The sequence below is a fragment of the Ammospiza nelsoni genome, chromosome 20, assembly GCF_027579445.1.
Source record: "Ammospiza nelsoni isolate bAmmNel1 chromosome 20, bAmmNel1.pri, whole genome shotgun sequence".
In the NCBI taxonomy this organism is placed as follows: Eukaryota; Metazoa; Chordata; class Aves; order Passeriformes; family Passerellidae; genus Ammospiza; species Ammospiza nelsoni.
Window position 1 is genome coordinate 7,962,499 of NC_080652.1, and position 12,172 is coordinate 7,974,670.

At 45.7% G+C, this 12,172-nt stretch overlaps 2 protein-coding genes across 4 annotated transcripts in view; one reads left to right on the plus strand and one right to left on the minus strand.

Moving 5' to 3' along the window:
* Positions 1-363: 363 nt before the first annotated feature.
* Positions 364-9,663, minus strand: TTF1 (transcription termination factor 1). Of its 3 annotated transcripts, none has more exons than XM_059486508.1 (12): positions 9,637-9,663; positions 8,912-9,012; positions 7,957-8,759; positions 6,960-7,207; positions 6,410-6,595; positions 5,294-5,372; positions 4,896-5,026; positions 4,179-4,407; positions 3,070-3,159; positions 2,782-2,847; positions 2,328-2,413; positions 364-1,945 (listed from the first exon to the last, which is right to left on the minus strand). In XM_059486508.1, the coding sequence occupies exons 3-12, from the start codon at positions 8,748-8,750 to the stop codon at positions 1,773-1,775; spliced, it is 2,082 nt and encodes a 693-aa protein (XP_059342491.1). In that variant the 5' UTR covers positions 8,751-8,759; positions 8,912-9,012; positions 9,637-9,663; the 3' UTR covers positions 364-1,772. The 3 variants fall into 3 exon arrangements, with proteins under 3 accessions (XP_059342491.1, XP_059342490.1, XP_059342492.1); XM_059486507.1 differs by lacking the exon at positions 9,637-9,663 and adding an exon at positions 9,294-9,503; XM_059486509.1 differs by lacking the exons at positions 2,782-2,847; positions 9,637-9,663 and adding an exon at positions 9,294-9,503.
* Positions 9,664-10,317: 654 nt separating this feature from the next.
* Positions 10,318-12,172, plus strand: part of CFAP77 (cilia and flagella associated protein 77) — a 58,501-nt gene continuing 56,646 nt past the window's right edge. The window contains exon 1 of the mRNA XM_059486510.1: positions 10,318-10,496. Within this exon, the coding sequence (XP_059342493.1) occupies positions 10,371-10,496 (126 nt within the window). The 5' untranslated portion in view covers positions 10,318-10,370. The remainder of the gene's footprint in view (positions 10,497-12,172) is intronic.

The window sequence follows — 12,172 nt, forward strand, 5'->3', positions numbered from 1 at the left end:
AACAAACATCTGTGCTGTTTGTACTGCTGATTAATAAGCACCAATTTCACCCTAATAACTCTGAATTGCAGATGGATTGAAGGCCAGGGAAACCTCCCAAGGTTTGGGATCCCTTACTCACACCAGATCCTTGGTAAGTGACTGATAGCAGCTAAATTAGTACTAATGAATAAGTCATTAATAAGGTGAGCTTTGAACCTTGGTAAACCACTGTTAAAACTTTATTGAATTCCATCAAATTTATTAAACTCTTGTCAAGTTATTCTTTTCACTCAATAAAACATTGCTGCTTCTCTCTTTGGAGTGAGGTGCATTCCACTCAGCCACAACAGTTTTCTTTTAAAGCAAAGAATAAAATAAAACTCAGCATGGAGATAGAAGTTTATTTCTGCAAGATCTGTTTTTACAAACTACAACCAGGCATTGTTTGTGCTCTTGCTTCCACATAATTCAGAGCATCTCAATTTTCAAGGGAAAAAAAAAAAACCCTTGAAAAAGACAAACTTTTTAGATTCAGAAATTCAAGTTTTTCAGCTTTTAACTTTAAAACCCATGAAGCAACACAAAGATTTAAGTGGAGGTGGTGTGGGTTTCCTTCCCCCATCCCATTTCATCTCTTGACTGGAGAACTTTACCCTCAAAGCAGTGGCTGGTGCAGGGGAGGTTGTGCCTGTCTCACAAAATCCCAGTGCTTTATATCTCAGAGAGACAAAAGGCAGACACAGTTAAATATGGGAAATTTTCCTTTAAAATCCCTTGCTGAAAGTCACCTTCCAGACCCTCCAACAAGGCCTTTATTTCAAGCCATTGAAAGTTCTGGATTTTCAATAATGATTACTAGAACTGAAGAGGGAAATTGTCACTTATCAAAATGACCCTGAAAAAGCAGAGACTGAGTCTTCTTGCTTTACTGTCTAGTACAGCATATGGGAAATATAAACAAGCCTTACAAAGAATTTACACATACATTTTGGGGCTTTTTACATTAATTCAGTCAATTTACAAATAGTCACTTCAGGCAGAGAGTTAAAAGTATCATACAAAACACAAGTAAAACCTCCATCTTATTAAAATGGAGAAATTCTCCATGGCAAAATAAAAATATATATGTATGGATATATATATATATATACACACTGGTTTGTCTCTGTATTCCAAATATTAAATACAACACTTTATATTACCTGTTTTGGTTAGCATGAAATGATGAATAATAATAGACAAAAGTCTTTTTTCTCTAGAAAGATGGAGAAAAGTGTAAGTCTGCATCAAAAATAAAAAATCAGTTGCTTTTAAGAATAAGATACCTGTTTAAAAAAAAAAAACAACTCAAAAGTTGGGTTGTTTTCATCAACACAGATGTCTAAAGACTTGATTGTTATAGTTTTAAAAGCAAACTGAAAACCTTTTTCCAGTCCCATAAATTAAAAAAAAAATAAAGTTCTGTAAACCAAGTTCATTCATGAAGGGAAAACAGCAGCTGTCACCTCCACCAAAAAAAACCCCAAAAAAGTATTTTGAGACATTTAGAAAGCAACTTGTATGCTTACATGAAATCTTCTAAAACCAGAGCTGATAATAAAAATAAAATAAATAAAATGTGGCACAAAAGCTCTCTTTAACTCAATCTTCAAGCTGAAACAGGACAATCAGAGGTGCCAATCCTGACTCTTCCCATTGCCAACAGCCTGGTACTTGCAGGTGATGAGCTGCACCCACTTTCAGCCAGTTAAATCTGCAAATTAGGCATTGCTTTTAGGACTATCAATTAATTAATTAATTAATTCATCACTCTCATCACTGGAGTCAAAAATGTCACTGAGCCTGAAAGCCTGCTGCTGCTGCCTGGCTGCTGCATTGTCAACACTCCTGTGTTTCCTCTCTTCCTCCCTTAACTTTTCTTCAAGGTCTGGGAGTGTCTTTTCATACAGATAATCAATAATTTCTGTGAGAAAAAAGAAAAAAAAAAAGAGGTTTTAATTGGATCTGTAGAGGAACAGCATCTCAGACAGAAATTCTGTTGTTGTTAAATGCACAAAATCTCTGTATTGTTCTGATCACAGGGGCTGCAGGGAGATCAGGCATAACACAAACATGCAAAGAGAAATTAAAATATACAGTCTTAAAGCTTTTCAAGCCAAGGTAGTAGAGAGAACAGTTTCATAAGCAATTGCATGAAGAGAACACTGAAAGTTATTAAAAAATTAGTAAAATAAGCATAAAGTCTAAGATTTTAGCCAATTAGGAAAAAATTGAACCAGAATGTGTATCCTGTGAGATTCAAGCCAAAGCCTTAAGGAGTACATACAAACTGCTGGCATACTGACCAGAAAAAGTCCTTCTTTTCCAGAGGGGGACAAAAGACACTTTTAGCCTATAAAACTTTGATTGAACATAGCCTCTAGGAACATCTCTGCAAAGAGAAGAGTTCAAAGAATTAGTGGTGCAAGGAACTATCATAAAGCTTAATTGTTACTGAGTTATCCAGTCAAACCCCAGCTTAGATTTAGGTAGAAATGATGGAATTCAAATAATAATTAACCCATAATACCAAATCATAATTTTTCCCATTAGTTGATGAACAGATACACAACACCCCAGTATTTGGAACATTAAGGGTTTCAGATCTTGGCTTCCTGCTCAATGCTATGCCAGGATATGCAACTGTAATGTTTCATGTTTCCAAACTGAACATTTCCTACAGTTGTAAAGGTATCAGAACTTTGCTTCCTCTGCTTTCACTGCCCTTTGTATCCATAAAAAGAAAGAAGGGAGGTTTACCCAATAGCATTACTGAGCTCATCCCAATTTACTTCACTGGCATCCTCTGCTTTTGTTTGATACAACCTGTGAATGTGAGACAGAAGCACTTTGCAAGCAGAACTCAAGACATCATTCAGTGCTCCCAGCTCCCCCAGTCAAAAATTACAGGACATTTTGTCCACAGAATGAATGATTACAAAACATGTAATCATCAAGCTGCAAGCTGGCTGTTCTCACCCTGCCAACTTTTAAAAGCACAGCTCAAACAGTGGGAGATAAAAAACATTCCAGTGCTCAGCACTGTACCTTTTAATAAGGGTGATCTTGGTCCTTAATCCATTGGTCCCTCTGTACAACTTCTGCCCTCTGGTCAATTTGCTTGTTAAAACTGAATTCCTTTGAAAACACACAAAAACAAGTTTCTGTCATTTCAAGAAATTTCAAGAAAGCATAAAGATGCTGCTGTCACAGAGAGGCAATGTTCTGCCAAGTGATAGGGGGGATTGAAGGGACACAGTCACCAATAGAAATAATGGTCTTATTTTACTATGAATATTAAGGTAACAAAAAAGTAAAATGATACATTCAATAAAACTATACACTTAGCTTTAACAAAAAGCAAAAATAAGAGTGCACTAATCATTACTATATGAGAGAAAGGATAGTGATTGAGAAAGATACATCACCAATTACTTCAATATTTTACCATCATCCAGATCCTGTCACTGGGCAGCCCCATTTCACAGGCAGGGCCTGGAGAATCATTCCCAGCAACTGGAAAATCCTCCACAGAGTGTCCAGCCCTAGGTGAGGTCTCCAAATTCACCCCAAAAGTGGGCCCAGCTTTTATGGGCCCCAAATCAGCAAGTCAAAGTGACTTGATTGTATTTTTAGCACAGAACACCTGGATGTGATGGCACACTTCCCAACCAGCAGGGGCCCAGGCCTTGGCTGGGAGTTTCCCCTAAAATACCTACAAAGAAACTGCTATTCCTGTCAGTTGGGAAAGTCTCTCAAAATGATACATTTCTTGCAGATAACTACACAAGGTTATGTGAAAGTGTCTGAAGCAGCTGGTTTGGTGTTAAACAGCTGGCACAAGAGTCTCAATCATCTATTTTTAGCTCAATAATACTGCTGGTGTTAGTCACAATGCCCAGGGTTCAGCATGTAAGTCAGCTCTGCTGCTCAGGCCTCTCACACCAGGCAGAAATTAGGCTTTGCTATCACAGCAAACAGAACTTGCTGCAGCTAGCAAGGAGTTATTTCTCTCAGATTCATCTGCAATGCCTCTTCTCTGCTCTGAAATCTCTTACCTGTCCTACCAAAGGATCATCATGGTACAAAACACAGGATTTGCAGAATAAACACACCCCAGTACAGATTTTACCATCCCAGTTTAGCCAAGCCCTCACCATTTCTGTTTGCATTGTCTCCAGTATCGACTTCCCACTCTGGCTTCAATCTCAGTCCATGGCAGTGCCTGGTACAGCTGCTCACGCTCAATCCACAGGTCTGAGTCTGGCTGCTCCAGGGAGGAAAGAGAACTTGCATTTTCTGCTGTCAGTTTTCTCCTCAGCACATCCTTCACTGCACTCATTAACTTCTGGGTCTCTTCCTCTGTCCACGGACCATAGTTAATAGCTACAATTGAAAAGCCACCAGGTTAAGGCATAATTTATCACGAATGATTACGGAAAAAAAGGCAAAAGAAAAAATGTTTCACTTTGCGTGACTTTTATTTATGGTACCAACTTCTTAACACATGTCCTAGAAACACTTCTGCATACCAAGCTTGAGAGTTCAGCCCAAACACTAAAGAACAGTTTGATCTCCAGTTGTTCTTTTTAAACCTGGCTGCCAAATTCCTTCTGCCCTCCCCATAAAATCCTCTTTTTTAGATGTCAGTTCTGTTAATGAAGAGTTGTATTTGTTCCACATTTTCCCCATTTTCTTTCAGAGATCTTTCTTATCCATTCTACATGAAAATACAATCAGTGGTGTGAAGAAGAGGACCATCACTACAAATCAATTAATTAATTAAAGACCCCACACTTGAAGGACTTTTAGAGTACCTACATTGTACAGTTCAAATAGCATTACACAAAATGAATTTTCTTAAAATTCCATACCTGACTTGATTTCAGAGAATTTCATAGCAACTGAGAGGTTGGAACGGGACATCAACTCAGAAATCTTCTTCCAATCATTGCCATGCAGAGCTTGATACTTCTTTAATTTTTCTTTTTCTTCTTTAGTATACCTGGTTGAGGAAATGGGCACAGCTTCAGCTGTAATTTCAAATCATTTCAGTCTCTTAAAGAGCTGTAACACCTGCAGGTGATCAGCGTTAATCATCAAGTCACATTTTAGAACAGAGGAATCAGTAAGGGAAAATGAGTTATCAATTAAGTGACAGTAACTGGCACAAATGGCAGAGAGGATTTTCATTTGAATCCATTTTTAATTTACAAATAATCAACACAGACTGATATTAGCATTCAGAAACACTTTTTAAGTATTCCCTTACCTTCCTTTATAATTATTTGGGTCAAATATCTTCCTTGCTCGATAATAAATCAGCCTCCAGGGCCGGGGAATGCCCTCAGCTGGAAGGGAAAGGATCATTTTTAACAAACATTTCTAACAGTGGTGAGGCCACAATGAAACAAACCCCAAAACCCAACACCACACATTTTCATGGCCATGCTGCCAACCACAGATTCTTTCCACTCAGAGGCTACAAACTGCATGGGCTGGCTGTGCATTTGATCCAGGTGTGATTAAATTTAACTGGCATGCTGAACACTGCCTTAAAGAGAGACATGAAGGAGCTGAGCAGACCCTGGGTGTCACAGACTGTCCCAAATGGGAAAAGCAGGCACTGGGGGCAGCAGCAAAAACCAAATGAAGATCCCCAGAGACTAATCCCTGGGAACACACAACCACCTTGGGCAGCAGTGCCCAGCACAGGGGACTGCAAGGCACAGAAATAATGAGACTTTCTGCCAAATCTTCCCAGCCCAGGAGCAAACTCCCAGACTGGAATGAAAGTCAGCATCAGGGAAATGTGCCAATGCAGAGGGAAGGATTGTGTGTCTGAAATAACCACAGAGGAACAAAGCTGTAGTTTGATCTCAGCATCCTGATCCATGACAGGCTGCCCTTTACTCTGCCTTGCCTGAGATGCCACCAAAACACACAGAATAAAGCTCCTAGGGCACTGAGGAGCTCCCCAGCTCTTGGAAAACTGGCATGGCTCAGTTTTCTCCACCCCCCTCAATCCTGCACCTGCCCCCTATTTATTGGTGACAGTTTCAGACAGGACTTAATCACTCACAGCTGCCATTAGTAACCTTAATTATAGTTTAGCAAATAATGCACTTAAAGCCATAAAGCCCAGATGCAAGTCTGGAAGTCTTTACTGGTCTTGACCACATTTTATCTCTAAACTCTTCCTATCTGAGACCAGATAATAAGAACAGTGGACTGTGCAGATTATCAACTACACCATGTCAGCAGCTTCTTTTCTCACCAAATTTAGCAACATCAGTGCTTTTAACAAAAATTATTTTACAGAACATACCATGATATCACCAGCTTGTAGAATGCAACATTCAGCTGTCTGAAAAACTTAAATACTCACAGATTTTCTCACAAAAGTGATGTTCTGTTTTCAGGCGATGGATGGTGTCTTTATCACTTGGATACCTCGAGGTAAACAAAAGTTTTTCAGCACTGTCTATTCCAGTAAGTGCTAAGAACTCTTCAACATTTTTCCTGATTTGTTTATTTTCCTTCTGGGTAAATCTGCCAAACCTGATAGCCATACCTAAAATATAGAAAAGGTGTAAAAAAAAAACAAGTCAAACCTCAAGTACCATCTCTTGCACATTTCAGGTTTTAACTCAGGTGAACTGAAAACTGAACACTTTAATGGGAGTGTTCAGCACTGCAAATTCAGAGGGGAAAAAAGAAAAGTGAAAGAGACCAAACCAGCTGGGAAATCAGCAATTAACACACAAGTTTGGACTGAAATTTGCCAGTGTGGAAGCAGATGCTACAAAACAGAGAAACAGAAAATCTGTCAATGGAATGAAGTGAACCAGACTGTGGGTGCAACAGACTGGCACTGTTCAAACATTGTCACAGCTGCACAGTCCTTCCTCACTGCAAGAGGATTTCAGAGAGCTCACCCTGCCTTTTAAACTCCTTAAACCTCATTAGGTCTCTTCCAGCCATTTTCTTGATTGAACTGTCTGATATATTCTTCACATGAGGAATAAACTCTTCCAGTTCTTGCCTTGCAGTATCCAAATCCATAAATAAACTCGTGACAGAGTCCAGGCCTTCCTCACAATCCACACTGACCTCATCATAGGCTGCCAGCTCAGCAAAGGAATTGTTCTGGTGCTTTTCATGTGAGGCCAAGGCTTTTGGTGTCCTGATATTAAAAAAAAAAAGACAAAAAAAGGGCATAAAGTAAAATACACCAGTAGAACTCCAAGCCAGAGATGTTATTATCTCTACCATTAAAAGAATGAACATATTCATTAATTACAGAACAAAAAATACTTCACACATCCACTGCCTTGCATTTCTAACCTTTTAACATAATAATTGTAATTTATTTCCAAATTTCTGTACTTACAATAATCAAGGAGCTTTCTGAAGTTTTGAAAATCCACAAAACTCTCACACATGGGCATACTGAAGAAATAATGTCTCTTGCTAGCATTGGCCCACAGATTTTTTCCATCTGTCTCTTACTAGTGCTCCTGTTTTGTTTTCTAGACACTGCAAAGGCATCAAGAACTACTTACATGAGCATTTATTTGCAGAGAACGTTCAATTGTTTAGCTGACCTCACTTGGTGCACATGGTCACTATAAATATCAATTTTAACAAATTAAATCCTTTTCTTTGCCCCCCACTAAATGGGAATTGTTTGTAGCTAAGTTATTTCTATACCTATGGTTTTAAAAGAGGAAAGAGCCTACAATGAAGTGTTCTTAAAAATTGTTGTTGGATCTCCACAAGCAAACTGACGTTTTAAAGTTGGTCTCCGACATCACAAATGCTGTGTAAATTCAAAGTTTTTCTCTAAAACACACACAAAACAGAATGATGAAAAACCTGGAGGGCAGACAACAAAAGGAAGGAAAAAACCCCACAAAGAAAAGCTGAACTCACATCACATCAGAGTCTGAGGAGCTGTCCTCCATGACATAAGCACTGCTCTTGTAGGGCTGTTTAGCAGGTGCTGGAGCCCTCTCAGCTGGCCCAGCTGCTTTGCTGGGGGTGGAGAAGCCTGCAGGGAGCTCCATGGAGCCCTCAGTGATGGCAGAGGCAGCGTCAGAGCCTCCATCCTGCCCTGCAGGGCAAGGCCACCCCCTGTGCTGCCCCGGGGGTGACAGCGGCGCCTCAGCTGCTCCCTCTGTGTCCTCCTGGCCCTCTCTCCTCTTCTTCCTCTTCTTTTTGGGTTTCTCTTTGTGGCCCTTGCTGTGCTCCTCACAGGGAGGCAGCTCACACAGCTCATCCTCTCCAGGATGCTTCTCTTTCCTTTTCTTCTTGTGCTGTTTAAAATAAACATAATCAGCAGCCCCCTGCTGGCAGTCGTGATTCACAGAGACACAGCTGACATCGCTGAGCTCGTGGCTGCTGTCCTTCCTCTTCCTCTTCTTCCTCGGGGAAGCAGCTGCTCCGGTGCCATTGCTGGTCTCATGTTCCACCTTCCCAAAGTATTTATCCAGCAGAGTCTGCTGCTTCTCACTCCTTTTTTTCAGTTTTTTCTTCTTTTCCCTGCCCTCTCCAGCCTGTGCTGCTGGATCTTCGAAGAGCACTAGGGAAGCATGGCCAGGCTCTCCATCTTCCACACTTTCAGCATTTTCGTGGTTGTTGCTGGACTCAATTGGTTTCCTCTTCTTTTTCTTCTTCTTGACAGAGTCCTGGACTTGAAAATCACCTGCATGTGCTTTGTCTTTCATTTTTTTTCTCTAAAGTAAAAGAGAGGAGTTTTAGTGGAGTGTTGTCATTTATACACTGGTTTTATTTAAAACAAAACACCCCCTAAAAAAACCCAACAAAAAGCACAAAACCCACCCAAAACCTTAACAACTAAAACCTCCATTTTATCTTAGACTCTTACTTTTCAATCCAGTTAGTTTTGTAAAGTGCCTAGGAAAAGCTGGTGCCTTCTTTGCCGAACAGATGAGCATCACAGCTGTCCCCAGCCTTCAAAGTGCTTTCCTACAACAACAAGAAACACTTTTAATAAATTCAATAAATATTAGCTTTAATTTTGAATAGTTGAGCAAGTTCGGACTAGTATGTTCAGCTTTCAGCACCGAAACAGCACCAAGCTAAAAGCAACAAAGAAACACGAGACTGATCAGCACTAAACCCCAAATTCTCTGCTGAGGAGTGTCTGAGGGGCCGAGCTCAGCCCTGCCGGGAGGATTCGGGCACACAGAGCGGACAGGAAGCATTCTGAGCACATTTTCTACACCCAGCACGTACAAAACACTCACCACGCAACACCCCGGGGCACGTCTGAAACACGTGCCCTTGAATTTCGCATTCCCAGGGCAGCTCGCACCGCCGGCCGGTCCCGGCCATCCCCTCCCCGCCAGCGAGGGGAACGCGCGGCCCCGAAAGCTCCGCGGGGCTCAAAGCACAGCTCGGCCCGAGGCCCAGACACCGAGAAACCCCGGCTGAGCGCGGCCGGGCCGGACCCCGCCGCTCCGGGGCTACCGAGAGAGGCTCCCCGCGCTCCCCCAGCGCTCCCGGCAGCCCCGGGCTGTGAGGAGCCCGCGATTCCCCCCGGCCCCGCCGCCCCTGTAGCGCTCCCGGTGCCGCCGGGCCTCCCGTTACCTCCACGCGGTGTGCACCCGCGCCGCCGGCACCCCGCGCCCCGTCCCCGGCACGTCCGTTCCGCCGGCGGAAGCGGCCCCAGCCGGAGCCATTAGAGCGGCGCACCGCTTGTTGCCTGGAGACGGACGCCGCCGCGCGAGCCGCGAGTCCGGTGGGAGAACCCCCGGCACCGGCAGCGACACCGGCACCGGGCCGTGCAGAGAGCCCGGGATCGGCACCGACACCGGCAGCGACACCGGCACCGGGCCGTGCAGAGAGCCCGGGATCGGCACCGACACCGGCAGCGACACCGGCACCGGGCCGTGCAGAGAGCCCGGGATCGGCACCGACACCGGCAGCGACACCGGCACCGGGCCGTGCAGAGAGCCCGGGATCGGCAGCGACACCGGCACCGGGCCGTGCAGAGACCCGCGGGACTGCCGAGACAGCCCTGGCACTGGGCCGTGCAGAGACCCCGGGTTCGGGATCAGCACCGGCACCGCCGAGACAACACCGGCACCGGCACCGGCCGTGCAGAGAGCCCCGAATCGGGATCGGCACCGGCACTGGGCCGTGCAGAGACCCCCGAGATCGGGACCGGCACCGGGACCAGGGCCTTGCAGAAAGCCCCGGGATCGGGATCGGCACCGGCACCGGCACGGCCGAAACAGCACCGGCACCGGGACAGCCGAGACTCCCCCTCGACACCCGGATCGGGACCGGGGCCGCCCGGAGCCTCCCGGGCCGGTAGCGCCATGGCGGGCGGCAGAGCGGGGCCCCGGCGGCAGCCCATGAGCTTGGCCGAGGCGGGCCCGGGCACGGAGAACGAGCGGCTGGGGCTGGTCCGGCTCAGCATGCTGCGGAACCCGCTCATCATCAAGGTGAGCCCCGCCACCCCCGCCATCCCTGTCCCCACCCCATCCCCATGGCCACCTCCCATCCCACAGCCCCCGGGGAGGGATCACGGTCACCCCGGGCAGCTCCACAGCAGAAAAGTTCCCCCTTAAAGCCGTTAAATCAGTTTTTTCCACCCCATACTGGTTTATATAACAAGGAAATTGTGTTTCCCCGCTGCTCCTTAATGAGCGCTCTGCAGCCGCTGATGGGCACAGAGCGGGATGGGCTCTCCCTGCCAGGGTTTTCCCGAGTCCCAAGGTCTGGGAAGCACTCGGGGACAGGGACTGAGATGTCACTGGGGCTGCTCTTCATCCCCAGATACAGCAGAGGGGTCCTGGGGTTTGTGTCACACAAACTGCACCCACCTAAATCACACTGCCCTTGGAAGGGGAGCCCAGGGCAGTTTGGAGGAGCCCAAGGAATGCCTGGCACTCAGCACCCTGCTCTGGGACACAAGGTGCTGATGGGTCACAGGCTGGATTTTGGGGGTCTTTTCCACCCTAAGTGAATCCGTGGTTCTGTAATTCGCATTTTTAGACCTGCTCTGGAGGTTCTGCTCTGTAGGAGCATCAGCAGGTAGGATGGTAGGGACGGACGGAGATGAGAGATCTCTGAAGCCAGGTTGTGGAAATTGGGGTTTATTGCAAAGGCCTGGGTGCAGAGACCTGCTGGGAGCTACAGCCACAGCTCAGAGCAGGACTGAGAGAAGAGAGAGAGAGAGGATGAGAGGGTGAGAGAGAAAGGGAGTAAAAAAGGTAAGAGCGTAAAAGGGTAAGAGAGCGAGGTTCCCATTACAATCCAATAAATCTTCTTCTGTGTTGAACATTCTGATTCTCACTAACCAATCTAGTACAATGCACAAATCCTATAACATTTACATACAGCCTGTAAGAATCATTACATTACCGTACTGTGTTACATTTTAAACCCTAAAAAATCCTCTTTGGGCCCCTTCTGCCAAGCTGTAGGGTCTGCTCTGACCCTTGGGCCTGTCTGCAAGCAGAGGGTGTTGTTCCATCAAAAGGGGATCACCTTCAGCTGGCCACGCCATTGTTTCCCATTTGTTCAGTAACTGAGGTATCTCAAAGCTTGCTTTCATTTCAATCTCGCTTACATTCTCAAAATCTTTTGCCAGGCAATCATATTTATAAGGCTCATTTCGTTATTCCCACTGCCATCCGAGCTGGGCGTGCGGCTCACAAAGCTTTAATCAATCATTTCACTTTGGTTCGGTTCCCGCTCTTCGCCCCCGGCCCGGGCCGGGCTGTCCCGGCAGCCGCTGCAGTGCCGCTCTCGGCCGCTGGGTGGCGCTCGCGGAACGGCACCGAGCGAGGCCCGAGCCCGCCCGCGCTCCCTCACGGGCCCCGAGCGCTCCCCGAGCCCTTCCCGGCCGCAATTCCGCCTCCCAAACCTCGTTTCTCCGCATAAACCGGGCCCTTCCAGCCCGAGATCGGCCCTCCGAGCGCTCCCCGAGCCCTTCCCGGCCGCAATTCCGCCTCCCAAACCTCGTTTCTCCGCATAAACCGGGCCTTTCCAGCCCGAGATCGGCCCTCCGTAATCGCGTCTGGCGCCGGCAGGCTTGGGAGTTGGTAAAATTCGAGAATTTGGAGTGTCACTAGAAATGTGAGGCTTTGCAGTGTTTAATTATTTTATAACTCTA